This window comes from Rutidosis leptorrhynchoides, chromosome 11 (assembly GCF_046630445.1).
Source record: "Rutidosis leptorrhynchoides isolate AG116_Rl617_1_P2 chromosome 11, CSIRO_AGI_Rlap_v1, whole genome shotgun sequence".
Lineage (NCBI taxonomy): Eukaryota > Viridiplantae > Streptophyta > Magnoliopsida > Asterales > Asteraceae > Rutidosis > Rutidosis leptorrhynchoides.
In genome coordinates, this window is record NC_092343.1 from 130,527,501 (window position 1) to 130,542,500 (window position 15,000).

The window sequence follows — 15,000 nt, forward strand, 5'->3', positions numbered from 1 at the left end:
TTAAGAACTTTAGATCTAGACTTTTGGGTCTAGGACCTTCAAGATCTAACTAAGAACTATATTCTACAACTTAAGATCTTGTTTGCTTAAGTTATTTTCAAGTTTGTAGTTTAATATTACTTTTATAACTCTTATATGTGTTGGATCTAAGATCTTGATGTAACTTTGGTTCATCAAGCTACATACAACACTTAATTGAGTTGTGCAACTTATCTTAGACTTACACTAGTGTTATGATGGTCAAACCTTGGTTAAGATGATGCAAACACATCAACGAGTTGTACACTTCAAGCTATATGCATCAAGGATGAGAACCGGGATGAGCATCAAGCACCAACAACCCACCAGAACACTTTAACTTACTGTTTTCTGGGTCTGACCCGACCACCTGGGCTACTGTAAAGCTGATTTTAAGTTAGCTCTGTTCGAGTAGATAATTTTTCATTTAAGACTCGTCTTAATCCGAGTTACGGTTTAGGATCTATGGCCCTCCGAACGTCACTATGTCCTTTTAACGTTGTGCTGAAAATTCTGACCTACTCGCACATAAACCGTCGCCACGGTCAAACGAAGACGAGTTGGTTTATGGAATTTTTACAGCAACTAAAGGACTCATATACGGAGCCATGGCCACTGGTCTCACCTCATTTCAGTAGGTATAGAGGCCGTGGTGACTGATCGAAGTCAGCCTTTGTTTTAAACCCTATTCTTGAATGAAAACTTACTTTACCCTTTTGACTTAATGATGAATGATGATGATACTTAAGACCTAATTTACATAAATTTAAACCTATTGGGACGAATTACTGACTTAGTAACTTTTGACTTAGGTTGAGGACTTTCCGGACCTACATACTTGCTTACTTTTCCCGAGTCAACTTTACTACTACTTTTCCACTGTGAGTTATAGCATCCCTTTTTACTTTAACTATTTTGGGAACTGAGAATACATGTGCATTTTATGTTTTTACATACTAGGCACGAGTACTTAAACTTTATATATGTGTGGGTTATACAACGGCATAAACATTCCCTTTAGCTCGGTAACGTTCAGTCATTGGTTTTTGAACCGGTGAATGCGAATCTTAGATATGGATCCATAGGGTTTGACATCCCCACTCGGGCTAGTAGCGCTAGCATTTAACGGGTGTTTAATACTTCGTAAACATACGCACTCGCCAAGTGTACTTTCAGGGGGTTATAAACGTTAAGTTAGTTACCAAGTGCCCACGGTTAAACATATACTTTACATACTGTTTTGAAACGCTCTTTGTAGCACTCAAATCTCGTGGCCTACCTTACATTACTGTTATACTTAAACTATAGCTCACCAACATTCGTGTTGACATTTTAAGCATGTTTTTCTCAGGTGCTTAAGGTTGCTTGCTTCCGCTGTTGTACTAGTCATGCCTTGTAGACTCCGCTGCGCTTTTATAGAGACGTCACCGCATGAAACATTTTATCTTGCATTCAAACTTTGTTACTTTTGAACAATGATTTGTAACGACCCAAGGGTCACGTACTATTATCTTTGCTTCTATTCATAGAAGCATACTTTTGGTTGTAAAACATTTGACGTTGGTTATGACGTCACCTTTTATCGTGAATGCAAACTTGTTTTCAAAACGCATATAGTGTTTGACCTTGTAATGATCCTGTTGTTGATGGTCCGTACATGTTGATTTAGTACGGGGCGTCACAGTATGTATATATATACACACATACTGATATGTATATATATGTATGTATATATATATATATGTATAAATATGTATATATCTATATGTACTTACGTATTGTTCCTCCGCTCTATTATCGGGGCCACACCATCCACCGCCCCTCTTTGTATGGTATGTGTGGTTATTCTTGAAGGTTTCGATAAGACCAGGAGGATTCCTAGCGGTCTGCAAACAAATCTATGTCAAATTGTGTGTGTGTGTGTGTGTGTATATATATATATATATATATAAATCAATAATAATATATACAACATTAATAATAAGAGAATTTAAGCAATTTACCAAACGGTCGGTGATAGACCGGCTACCATGTGTACTTGGGTAGTGCATTTGTGCCCGATTTCGCTTGTTCGCCTCTGAACGCCTCCGGAATCCGGATGAAAGCATTAAGTCCACAAATGGGTCCCAGATATGCTGTTCAACATTCGGTGGCGGTGTGTCACGGAGGTTATTGGCAAGTTCGTATCCGTTATTATTCGTGAAATACTTTTTCTGATCACTTTTGGCGTTCCTCCATCGATGGGCACACAAAGAATTGACCCCGGCTTCCACACTCTTTTGGTTTCTTTCACCATCTAGCCACCTATCCATCCTAAAGTAGTCCTACAACAAATTAATGGATATAAAGTTAAAATATATAACTTATATATTAAATAAAGTGTAATTATATATAAGTATATGTAAGTATATATAAGTATCAAGTGATATATTATAGAAAGAACCGAATAAACTTACTTGGAGATCAGTCCAGATTTTATCTTTTTCGTCTTCGGGAACCTTATTCCAACTTATGTAATGCTTAGGAAAGGACGGGTCCCTAACAACTCCTGCTAGCATATTAATACAGAGCGACTTGTGCTCGCCAATCGGACGACCCGTACCCAACACACTAATGTCAAACTCAATCGGCAATGGACCCATTTGAGCCACCATTCTGCGTAGTCTATTGTTTGTTGTTGGGCCACGACCACCCTTTCGGGAGGGTTGAGCTGCATATTCAAACAAATAAATTACACATTAAATAATAAACAAAATAAATAAACAATATGATCACGAGGTACAAGGTATTAATTATTTATTTTCTTACAAATGTTGTGCCCACGCTCTAGGTTATTATTACGCCGAGGGGGGTCATTGTCCCCGTCCCCACGGTGGCTAGTTGCACCGATCATCTGCATAAATACAAATAAGTCAATAGAACATTGATATTGATATACTTATATATATATATATATATATATATATATATATATATATATATATATATATATATATATATATATATATATATATATACTTATACTTTTTTTTAACAACTATACATTGTATGTTTGTGTATATATGTAAATATGGCTAGTTGAACCAAGCATCATAGAAGCGAGCTAAAACTTATACATCTGCATAAATACAAATAAGTCAATAGAACATTGATATTGATATACTATATATATATATATATATATATATATATATATATATATATATATATATATATATATGTATGTATGTATATGTATATATATGTATATATATATATGTGTGTGTGTGTGTGTGTACTTATACTTTTTTTTTATTTTTTTCTTTTTTTTCTTTTTTTAACAACTATACACTGTATGTATGTGTATATATGTATATATGACAATGACAAGTATAGAAAGTTTAAAAATACATCTTCATTGAAAGATTAAACATTTTAGTACAATAATCGTTCTTTATAAAGACTACAATTACACATCAATAATCTTCATCATCGTTAGAGAAAGCTGCATCATTAGTAAACTGAGGATCATCTTCATCATCTTCCGCCACACCATCATCTTCATCATCTTCGCATAGATTGTGAGGAATGAGAACATGGTCTAAATCGATAATAAAATCAATATCATCGTTAGCTTCATCAACTTGATGTGGTGGTGGACTAAAATGAATTGTTGTTGATTCTTCGGGTACACTCAAACTTGTATAAGTCATATTATCCAAGTCAGCATCGAGTGTAAGATCGGAGGAATTTATGTTGTGTACGACATCTATTTTGGTTTCTTCAATGATGTCTCGATCCCACAGTTTTCGATGATTGACCTCATGAATGACCTTCCAACTAGCAGGTCTAGAAGGATCATCGATGTAAAAGATTTGTTGAGCTTGTGTTGCAAGAATGTGTTGATCATCTTGATACCACTCTTCTTTCGTGTCAATACTAGTTATGTTATTCTTTGTAATTAAACGTTCTCTACGAGTTTTCTGAGTCCTGAACCACCGACATCTGAATAACACAACACTAAACACAACAACATAATGCAGGTCCAGAATATCTTCCAACTGACCATAATACGGAGTGTCATCAACTCAGGGTGTTGATATTCCGCTATTTTGTGTTGTGCGCCGTTCATCACGATCACGAACTACAAACCTAACACCGTTCACATTGCAAGCGGTGTAATAGTTTGCGGTACCCACCGGTCCTTCAGCTAGTCTTATCAATTCGTTGCTACAATTCGATCGGTCAGCTGCCCGCAATTCACGTATCTAAATAGAAAAAAAATTGAATAAAAATTGTTATTGAATACACATATATATATACACACATATATACATATATTAATATATACAATGAGTTTACCTTTCCTTTAAACCAACCAGGAAAAAAGGTTTTCATGTCAAGACCTGGATTCTCTAGTTTAAACTGACTGTAAATGTTTAAAAGAATTGTTAGTATAATAAACGTTTAAAAAGTTAAGTAATTTACAATGCAATTCGTAGTGTGATACTTACTCTTTGTATTCGGTAATGTCAGAACAGTTGTCGAGTACATACCAATGAAGTTTATCACGCAAATCGCGGTCAAGAAATTTGTGCACACCTTTACTGACAAACTTACAAAGCGATTTGAACACCTGAAACTCACACGGTCTAACTGGACCGTCCTCATATCTGTCAGGACGATTAAACCTTGTTTGTACACCTTCAAGAGACATTGAACATGCTGTTAACGCTTCGTCAGTAACGTACCCCTCTGCTATACAACCTTGGGCGTGAAACTTTAGGTGGGAAATCTTGGGCGGGAAAACGGATGGTGGCTTTTGGGCGGGTAAATTCATCCTCTATAATAACCACACTAATCACAACACTATGTGACTGTCTCAACTATGAATCACGATTACCAGTATGGTCCAGAAGAAACTTTTGTTGTGAAATTTTGTCGAACATGTGGTTCAAAGATGGTGGTCAAAACTTGCTTGACGGATGAATACTAGTACGGTCGAAGATATTGTGGTTGTGATGGTACGTCCAGGCGCTTGATGATGTCTGAGCATTGTAAAAGGTTACAAATTTGGGTTAATCCCCCCTACCCTGAAAGGGCGCTTGAAGTGATACCAGAATTGTTAAGGTCCAAAAAAGCTCTAGAAAGTTCACTCAAAACCGCAAACCGTAAAGCAAAAATGTTGAAAATGATGTTAATTTGTAGTTTTGTAGCATTTGTGTTGTGTTTCATTTTCAAGTAACTGATCTAGTTTCTTTTGGAAGTATTGCGTTGTAGTTTGGAAGTATTGTGTTGTAGTTTGGAAGTATTGTTCAATTAAATATGTAGTTTGGAAGTATTGTTCAATTAATTATGTTTTATATTATATGCCCTAAACACTAAACCCTGATTAAACTATCAAGCCTTAATTAAACTATAAACCCCAATTAAAATCTATATGGAACTATTGGAAGTTCCATATAATGGTAGAAATATCTATCATCCCGGTTTTGAACTTCAAAATCTTCCCGGGTTTATTCCACAAAATGACCAAGCCGTACTTCTATGTCGTGACTGTGTTCCATACAGGACCATAGTACGTACGGGCATCCTTGACGAATATCTTCATCCTGAAATTAGTGAAGGTCGTGAGGTCAATCTAGAAGATCTTCCAGAAATCGAGCACGAATTCGAAAGTATGGGTTGGCTTCCTTTCAGTCAGGTTAATAAGTACCTTTTCCCCTACTCATCTATCAATTATATTCAAACTTTCAATTCATTAATGAACAAACAGTGAGGTTTCGAATCTTTGACGTTCCATATGAGTATACTCTTCAAGAATTCGGTGCACTATTGGGAGTTCCATTTGATGGTATAAAAATCTATTATCCCGGTGAAGACCTTCAAGATCTTCCTGAGGGTATCGTACCACTTCAAATGACCATACTTAAATGTCGTACTTGTGTTCCATACATGACCATAGTACGTAACGGGCATCCTTGACGATTATGTTCGTCCTGAAATTTCTACAAGAAATGCAGTTATCTCAAGTAACATGTACCACCATGATCCAAATGTCAGTCGTTTGTCAATGACTGAGGCTTTGATTCACTGGTGCATGACTCACAATATTAGAGTTAATATTGCTCATTTAGTCACTTCCCGAATGAATGGGCTTCACAATGAAACAAGACCTCTTCCATATGGAGCGTTTTTTGAGTCGTTTATTTACTAATATTGGTGCGGTTAATGGTCTTGTAGGACGACGTCTTTTAATTACGGTACCTATTGACATTTCCTTCATTGCTGAAACTTCGGCAGCATCGGGCTCTGGTTCCGAAAATTCGTCCACTAGGTCGGATGCTCGTAGTCATCCTCGTCGCCGTGGTTAGTAGTGCGATTTAACTTTAGTAACTTTGGTAGATCGTCATTTATTAAATCCTGTTGAAGTGTGTGTTTAATTCAGTACCATTGTATGACATTTATGTAATGTTTGTCGTTTGTAGTGTTTAAATTCAGTACCATTGAATGTTTGTCGTTTGTCCGGTGTTAATTATATTAAATTGAAATAAAATGACAATTTCATTCAATAGCTTATAAAACGATATAGTTAATACTTGAAAACTAGAAAAAGACAATAACACAAATGATACAACATAATTTTAACACGATTACATTATTTCCTTAACGGTGCATTATTTCCTACCGGCTATCGTCGGTACTAGCAGGCACAAGGCAGCTCTCGTCGGTACTAGAAGCTATCTTCACTTTCTGGAGATTTGGGTTTAACATCATCTTCACTTTTGGAAATGGCGTAGCTAAGCTCATCCCTATATTCGGTATAAAGCGTAACTGGCTGATTACGTACCAAAGCTTTTCCAATCAAAGCATAATAATCGTGGTCTTCTTCAAGTAGCGTGTCGGGAACGTTGGGTTTTTTGAAATACCAAACTTGTCTGAAAGAGTAAGGTATACTATTATGGAGAACTCCAAGCAACGATTGAAAATAACGACACTGATGCACATCAATGTAGTAATCTCGTGTTTTAGAGGGTGGATAATTCATCAATTCTCGATCAAATTCAGCTCCGTAATGAACTTTGAAGCAAACATTCAATGGACTCATTTTTAGTGTATTTTTAGTGTGTTAAAAATGTGAGTAATGTTTGAGATAATTGTGTGCTTAAAGAGAAAATCCGACCAACTAGTCGTCCCCAATAAATTGGCGCGAAATTTTCAGACTTTTGGAGCCAAATATTTCTGGGCCAAAAACAAATTAAATAATAGTTTTTTAATCGGGACGACTTTTAGGGACGACATGTCGTCCCTAAAGTTTTGGCGGGATTTTTTTTTTGCTTTTTGGAGCCAGTTTCTGACCAGATAAAATAAATAAAAAAAGATAATTTCTTTAGGGACGACATGTCGTCCCTAAAAGTCGTTCCCAAAAGAATGGTCAAACGTCTCATCAAAAGCTGGTCCATTTTTTGTCGTTTTCCTTTCTTTTAGGGACGACTGGATGTCGTCCCTAAATGTGTCGTCTCTAAAAATAGAATTTCTTGTAGTTGTAGTGATATTTAAGAATATTATTATTAATCATACTACTATACTATTACTATAACCAACCCTGCTATTTATTTTACACAACAATATACAACAAAATATTAACTCAATCTTCTTGATCTCCTTATGCTAAACATACATACACATATGTATACTTTGTTACTTCATCGTAAATTATTACTCTTTTTTATATAATTTATATAATTTTCTTATCATTGAAATTAAATTATTACTAAGTAATATCACATATAATAACAAACAATCTTCATTTCGTTTTCAAATACTAATAACAAAAATATTACTAAAAACTCGTTTTGACCTCATATCCAAATTCAGTCGTAGTTACCTAAGCGCTTAATACTTGATATGAACAAATTTATGAATTCTACAACAAATGGTTTAAAAAAGTTGTGAGGTGTCACGTGTTCCAGCATCTTATTGTAGTATTGTTTTGAGACGGTTTATATAGGTGTATTGTTTAATTACCATAATTATATTAAATATTGATACAAAATGGTGCAACGTATTTCTATATATGATCGATTATTTTTGTACAGAACAAACATGATCAATCATCATGGTACAAAATCTTAGATAGTGTTCATTATGAATGTTGTAACGTATGTGTTTTATTTTTACGTTGTCTATAAAATTTAAATATTTTACTATTTTTTATGTTGCATTGATAAAAATTTGATTATACAGTTGTATGTATTTTTTTGAACATCAAAACCCACACACACACACAGACACTTTTTTTGTTCACCACGAAACTCGAACTCACATTCTCAGATAAATATTAAACATGTGATCAAGTGTATTATGCATATAAAATAAATTAAGTGTAAAATGTATACAATTTAGAGATCGATTAGATCACGCACTATACACTATAATGACTATGTTGTGAAGTGGCTTTGAGTTCTTTTAGATAGTATGATTTTTTAGATAGTATGACTATGTTTTTAGATAGTATGATCAAGTGTATTATGCATATAAAATAAATTAAGTGTAAAATGTATACAATTTAGAGATCGATTAGATCACGCACTATACACTATAATGACTATGTTGTGAAGTGGCTTTGAGTTCTTTTAGATAGTATGATTTTTTAGATAGTATGATTGTGATGTGACAAAGTTGAAGGATGAAAGGGCATGTTGATGAAGGTTGTGGGAGATGTTTTAAGTGATGCAATAATATATATATTATTAACATTAATTAAAAATAATAATAAAATGGTGACCACTCACATGAAGTCAAACAACAACAACGCTTACGTCTCCCCTTGTTAAAAAAAAAACACCAATTTATAAAGAATAACAATAAATATTACTCCGTATACGTTATCATTAGATCACCTAGTTTTTGTTTTTAATCGGCTCAAATTTAGACGCAAAGTATATTAAATAAAAACATTGTCAATTTTCATTTTGTTTCTGTTGTTTCCTTCTATTTCGTTCTGTTTCCTTTCAGTTTCTTGAATTTTCCTATCATTTCTTTTATTAAAAAGATTCACAAATGTAATACATTTTTTTATTTACCTTTCCTTTATATTTACTAAAATTACGTTCATGATTTTAGTAGTATATATATATATATATATATATATATATATATATATATATATTAATTAATAAAAATATATTTGAATTTTAACATACTTTGTTAAAAAACAATTTAAAATAACCTTAAGGGTAAGTCGAGAATGACATCGGGTTTTATCTTCGTATATTTTGGAGTAAGATCTTATAATTCATTAGACGAATCTCTAAATGAAATTTTTATTTGAATATAACGTGGGTTTGAGCTAATAAAATATAGAGTAGCTTGACTAAATAAAAGAAGTATGATTACTCATTGACTATGGATTGAGTGGTTAAGATAATTTTTTCTAAATAAGATACTATATATTTGTTTCGAATGAGCAAGTTGGTGGTGATAGATTATCCCGAAGTCACCCTACTGTCTTCGTCGCTACCCTATCTTCGTCACTACCCTATTTTATCCGTCACTTCCTATCAAGAATACTCAGGCTTATAGTGACAAAGTGTTTGAATATTGTGCCGTATATATTTTGTCTTAATTCCAAGTTTTTGTTAAACATATTTACCAAAGTCATGCTTCTCATAAAATATATACTAAGGGGGTTCTTGGTTGGGGTATTAAAAGGTAAGTAATGTCGATAATATTTATTAAGAAGGGTTGGTTAGTTATATAATGACTGGGCCACTGGTCAGTTTGAGGTAAAGAGGCATTCCTTAATGGGGAGATTGAGAAATCATTAGTGAAAAGTTACGAATATATGCTTCAACATTTTGAATTTAACTACTTCATTCGTACGAGTATTTGTTTTTACGTTTAACCATTCCCACTATTTTTCTTTTGTTTTTTCACATAATTAGAAAAACAATAAGCAACATATCTTTTGAGTGATTTCAATCAAGCCTATTTGATAGACTTCGCCATTTACTCGGGTCAGACCCGTTATAATTGGGTCGGGTCTGACCCGAGTTCGTCGGGTCATGGATCGGGTATGAGGATGGTTAAAAAAAAAATTCGGGTTCAGGTTCGGGTATAGTTTTGCCCGTTTACCCGACCCGCATACTTGACCCGCATACCTGTATACCCGACCCGATGAATTTTAATAATAATTTTTATGTAAAATTTTAGTATTGGTATTATATTGTTAATGTATGAAAGATTTTTTTTGTTTATTTTGAAAACGAGTATAATTTTATTCCATATAATCATATACAACAAGTTTTCGAGATGTGATATTTTTATATACTTTGTGTATTTGAGTATTTTACAAACTTTTCAATCAACTTTTTGTATGTGATATTTTATAATACTTTTAATATGAAGTAGCTGTTATTTTTTGATCTTTTGATTTGGTAACTTATTGAAAAATAAATACATAAGATCCCTCAGAGCGGTACCGCGGTTGGGCTCCGTCCCAGCTGCCGTTGCTTTAGCGCCGATGCTAGGGGGCGCCTTAGAGGCCGCCGTTGAACCACCGTCGACCATTCTGCTATTCAAAGATATTTTGCAAGACGTTGGTTTATTTATTTAATTGGTTTATTTATGTAATTGCGGTCCATTTGTTATGGTATTTGGAATAAAAAAAAAACTTCAAATTAAATAGTACACCTGAAAATGGGGATGAAAGTAGAAGATGAAAGATGAAATGGTGAGAGATGAAATGGTGAGAGAAAGTTGAAATTGGAATGAAAGAGAAAATGAAATTGAAACTTGAAGATAAACGCAAAACAAGTGGGGCCCAATCATGAATCATATTAGAACGTTTTGTAAAAAGAAAAAATTAAATAATAGTAATAATAATAATAATAATAATAATAATAATCTCTTTACTAGGCGTATTGCCCGTGCGTTGCACGAAGATGGTAATGGTTGTTGTATCACACTTGTAAGTGAGATTGTTTGATGTGCTAATTGGTTATCGGTACATGTACTATATTATGTTAATGAGTTTAGCTTACTCCCAAACGGATGATAATTAATATTCTGATATTCATGTTTCTAATGGTTGCATAATCATGCGAGTTCGCTAAGATCCTTGATGTGGTCGCTAAGATCATCGATGCGGTATATGTTGTTAATATTTTGACGAACTTCTTCCATTATTTTTAGTTGCATTACTCTCCGTAAATATGGTTGATAAATATGGTTGATAAGCAGCTAGCAACACTAACAATTAGGTCATTACAAATTACCAATTAAAATTTTAAATAATCACGAACAATCTTGTGTTAAATTATGTATTCACGCTTAACTACATGCATCTATTTTACAAAGGTGTGAATTATGAATATGATTTTTTATCTTATCTATTTAGATATATTAGGTAATTCAATTGTTTATCGCTTGGTGTACCATTAGTTTAGGAGTATACAACAACAATGACCACGTTAACAACAACAAATTCAAATCCACTATAATAAGTATGGAGATAGGGATGTAGATGTAAACAATCCTTTCATAAAGCGTTTATAATTATGAAAGGGTACACTAAATAGAGCATACTTAAAGCTTATCAATAGTGCACAAAAAAACTATATCTTTAGATGAGCTCTTAACAAAACAAAGAAGATAAGACATATATGAAAATAAATTCTACACACATATATAACAATTTAATAAAGAGATAGCGTAATATATCAAATTAATAAGAAGATACCATAATATATACTTAACGTTCATGAGATGGATGACTATCGGTTGGTAAAAGAGCAAATTATAATTATCTTATATATATGATGAAGTTGATCATGATGATAATGAAGATGGAAAAAAATAGATGTAAAACTCAATCAAATTACTTCATTTGCAATATGCCAATACATCTAATGTGAAAATAAAAGATGAGTAGTTATAGTCAACAATATATCTAATTCTAATTGGGTATTTAATATAAAAATAAATAAAAGGATTAAACTTAGTTATTTAATATAGAGGAAATGAAAAGATGAGAAGTTATTAAACTTAATTTTAGTTATTATGATGTTCATGTCAATATTAGCTAATAATCATAAAGAAAATGAATGGATTGAAACTTAAACTATTTAATATAAGCAAATTAAAATTATGAAAACATTCAATAAATCTTACTTGAAAGGACTAAACTTAGATTGTTAATTCAAATTATTTAATTCATATATTACACTATACACTTAAATTTTGCTACAACGTTTTTTTGATAGAAAGGGTAAAAAGTAAATGTACATTGTAATATAGATTAATAGAATTTATGTATATAATAGTAGAATTTGAGATTTTACTATAATTTATTTTAGATTCAAGATCTTGAATTACTATTACACATGTCATTCTTATACATTATTTTATCTTTTTACCATCATTTATCATAAACATTCTTACACATTATTTTACCTTTTTATTCTCAACTAATGTTGATATACCTAAATGTAATAGAGTATTAAACTTCAACATTTATTAAATCACAAAAAATATCAAGTTAGTAATACGCATATTACAAATTATGAAATCTAGACTTTTACATGCTTTTCACTCATCAAGTATTTAAAGGACACTATAATTGTGTAAAAAATAATGAAATATAGAAACTTTCGTAGTATATTATAACGAACTATAATACAATAAATTATAATAAACATATCCGATAATAAAAATTATATCCGAATAAAAGGATTAGAATCAAAATAAAACTTAAACTATAATAAATATATATACACATGACTCACATAAAAGGACTATAAATTATAAAATGATGCAGAGGTGAAAGAATCAAATATCACGTAAAGATACCATTGTAATAAAATCAAATGAAACCCCAAAAAACTTGCAGATTAGCATGATGGATACCTAGAGCAAGAAAAAGTTAAGATAATCAAATATTAGATTTATTAATCAGTCAAACATATTCATAAAAAAAAAGTAAATGAGAAGAGAAAAAAACCTTAATGTGATAACTAATGACATTCATTTGCATTAGTGAATCGTAATCGTCTCTAACCAAAATTGAAAATTTAGACATAAATCAAAATCAAAAGTACACATATGAATGAACTCTAAGTAACAATCAATGAAGATAAAAATTACATTAAAATGAAAAGATTATATGAACACCAGTAATATAACATCCAAATAAAGTGTTACCATAACATAAATTTATCATTAAGGTGATGGACGAATAGTTGACATTGGAGGAGCAAATCATCTTACTAAAATGATGATGATGATAAAGATGAAAATGAATCTTTGTGAAACTGTATCAATTATATCATTTGCAAAGGGAGTAATGCAAAAATAAAAAATAGTATTTATAGGCAACTATGTGTCATCTTATAGTTTTTAATATCGGGAAAATGAATGGTTGAAACTGACCTATTTATTATAAGAAAATTGCAAGCATTAAAACCTATCTATTTAATATACGTAATATGAAAGGATTGAAACGTATACATGTTATATAAGAAAAATAAATGGTGAAAACAATTATAACACATTTTATTGTTGTGTTATTGTGACACAAATTATGATTATATATAAACAATAGTTGTTAGTTAATACAATTTTTATTATATTTTAATCATGATGTAGTTAACTGATTAATCATTTTTATCATTTTTTCTTTATTATTCAAAAAACATCTACAATAATATTTAGTAATATTTTATCTGTTAGTTTATCCCTTATAATTGGTAGTTGATATATTGTAGTTTATATATCATTTAACACAATCACCATACTCATTCATATGACTGAATATAAAAAATAAAAGAATTCATTATTTTTATTTCAATGAATTTTAATATACCATTATTTTATGTAAACCACATTTAATATGTATGTAGATATACCTCCGTATTATGATGTATTTTTTTTTCTTTTTATAATTAAAAAGGGTATGTATGTAGATATAATAATTCAATAAATTTCTTTTAACTTTGATTATTAATGCAATAAATTTATTTTAACTTTGATTATTAAAATAGAAAATTAACCTCATTTATTGACACTGTGAGTCATTTTTAGATTAGTATAGATATTATAATAACAAAACCAATAATATATCATCTAAAATTTTAAAAACTAATCCTAACCTTTTATTATCATTAACATCCGTAATCTACATCATCCAAATTTTGTAATCAACGTTATTACCTCATAATCACATTGGGTAGTTATTTGATGACTAAATTACCCTTCTAATTTCTATTTGGAAGGAATAATACTCAAAAAATACGAATACGGATCTTCCATCTATCTATTCCCCACTCATTTGAAAACACAACCAAATTAAAACATGGTTCCTCTCAATGTTTCCTCTCATTCACAGATTCAAGCGGCATCGAAATAGAAATTAGGGGTTCTGTAAAATTAAAATCTTTTTCTCATCAAACCGACACCCAGTCATGGTCGATTAAATTTCGATTACATTTCAGAACCCTAATTTGATACACATCGATTCAATTGTATCATCTTCTCAACAATGATTAATTTTTAGTACACATATGGATTTCATTATCAGGTACTTTTATGTTAATATTTGATTTAATTTTATAATTATTCATGCTTTTTATCACTACAAATTCATTCGTTTCAGTTTTGTATTGGTTTTATCACTACGAATTCATTCTTTTCAGTTTTGTATTATTTGATTATATAGCTTGCTTATCGTTTTTGGTTACGAATTAATTCAATTATTTTTCAATATGGTTCTGATCAGTTTTTCAGTTTTGTATTATTTGTTTTGAACTAAGTTTTTGATTATTTGACTAAATTATTTTTTATTCTTATTCTATTTTAGGTTTATATATGGGAATTAAACAATTATTTAAATGATATGTGTTGTTGTTTAGGTTATATATGATTCAGCTTAATTTGATTTTAGGATAATATACAATATTTTAGGATAATATTTTCACAAGATTAATTCGTACAGAAGATAAACAT

The 15,000-nt window shown here is 31.3% G+C and overlaps 2 protein-coding genes and 1 long non-coding RNA gene across 6 annotated transcripts in view; 1 reads left to right on the forward strand and 2 right to left on the reverse strand.

Moving 5' to 3' along the window:
* Window positions 1-3,483, reverse strand: part of LOC139874944 (uncharacterized) — a 7,718-nt gene extending 4,235 nt beyond the window's left edge. Inside the window, exons 1-6 of the mRNA XM_071862334.1 lie at window positions 3,471-3,483; window positions 3,062-3,136; window positions 2,827-2,911; window positions 2,475-2,728; window positions 2,022-2,342; window positions 1,794-1,904 (exon numbers count right to left, since the gene is read on the reverse strand). Coding sequence (XP_071718435.1) covers window positions 1,794-1,904; window positions 2,022-2,342; window positions 2,475-2,728; window positions 2,827-2,911; window positions 3,062-3,112 — 822 coding nt within the window. The 5' untranslated portion in view covers window positions 3,113-3,136; window positions 3,471-3,483. The remainder of the gene's footprint in view (window positions 1-1,793; window positions 1,905-2,021; window positions 2,343-2,474; window positions 2,729-2,826; window positions 2,912-3,061; window positions 3,137-3,470) is intronic.
* A 149-nt stretch (window positions 3,484-3,632) lies between these two features.
* Window positions 3,633-10,734, reverse strand: LOC139876405 (uncharacterized). Of its 3 annotated transcripts, none has more exons than XM_071863713.1 (4): window positions 10,482-10,734; window positions 4,512-6,935; window positions 4,360-4,426; window positions 3,633-4,265 (listed from the first exon to the last, which is right to left on the reverse strand). In XM_071863713.1, exons 2-4 carry the CDS (start codon window positions 4,835-4,837, stop codon window positions 4,086-4,088), a joined length of 573 nt encoding a protein of 190 aa, XP_071719814.1. In that variant the 5' UTR covers window positions 4,838-6,935; window positions 10,482-10,734; the 3' UTR covers window positions 3,633-4,085. The 3 variants fall into 3 exon arrangements, with proteins under 3 accessions (XP_071719814.1, XP_071719815.1, XP_071719817.1); XM_071863714.1 differs by having other exon boundaries at window positions 4,512-7,077; XM_071863716.1 differs by lacking the exon at window positions 10,482-10,734 and having other exon boundaries at window positions 4,512-8,475.
* A 3,635-nt stretch (window positions 10,735-14,369) lies between these two features.
* Window positions 14,370-15,000, forward strand: part of LOC139877613 (uncharacterized) — a 14,877-nt gene continuing 14,246 nt past the window's right edge. For both annotated transcript variants that reach the window (XR_011768693.1, XR_011768694.1), the window contains exon 1: window positions 14,370-14,575. This is a non-coding gene — a long non-coding RNA (uncharacterized lncRNA). The remainder of the gene's footprint in view (window positions 14,576-15,000) is intronic.

Coding starts and splice junctions, on each gene's coding strand:
- LOC139876405 (XM_071863713.1), bottom strand. CDS start 4,837: ATGAATTTACCCGCCCAAAAGCCACCATCCGTTTTCCCGCCCAAGATT. Junction 4,427..4,511: donor GACATTACCGAATACAAAGA/GTAAGTATCACA, acceptor AAACATTTACAG/TCAGTTTAAACTAGAGAATC. Junction 4,266..4,359: donor CTGGTTGGTTTAAAGGAAAG/GTAAACTCATTG, acceptor TTTTCTATTTAG/ATACGTGAATTGCGGGCAGC.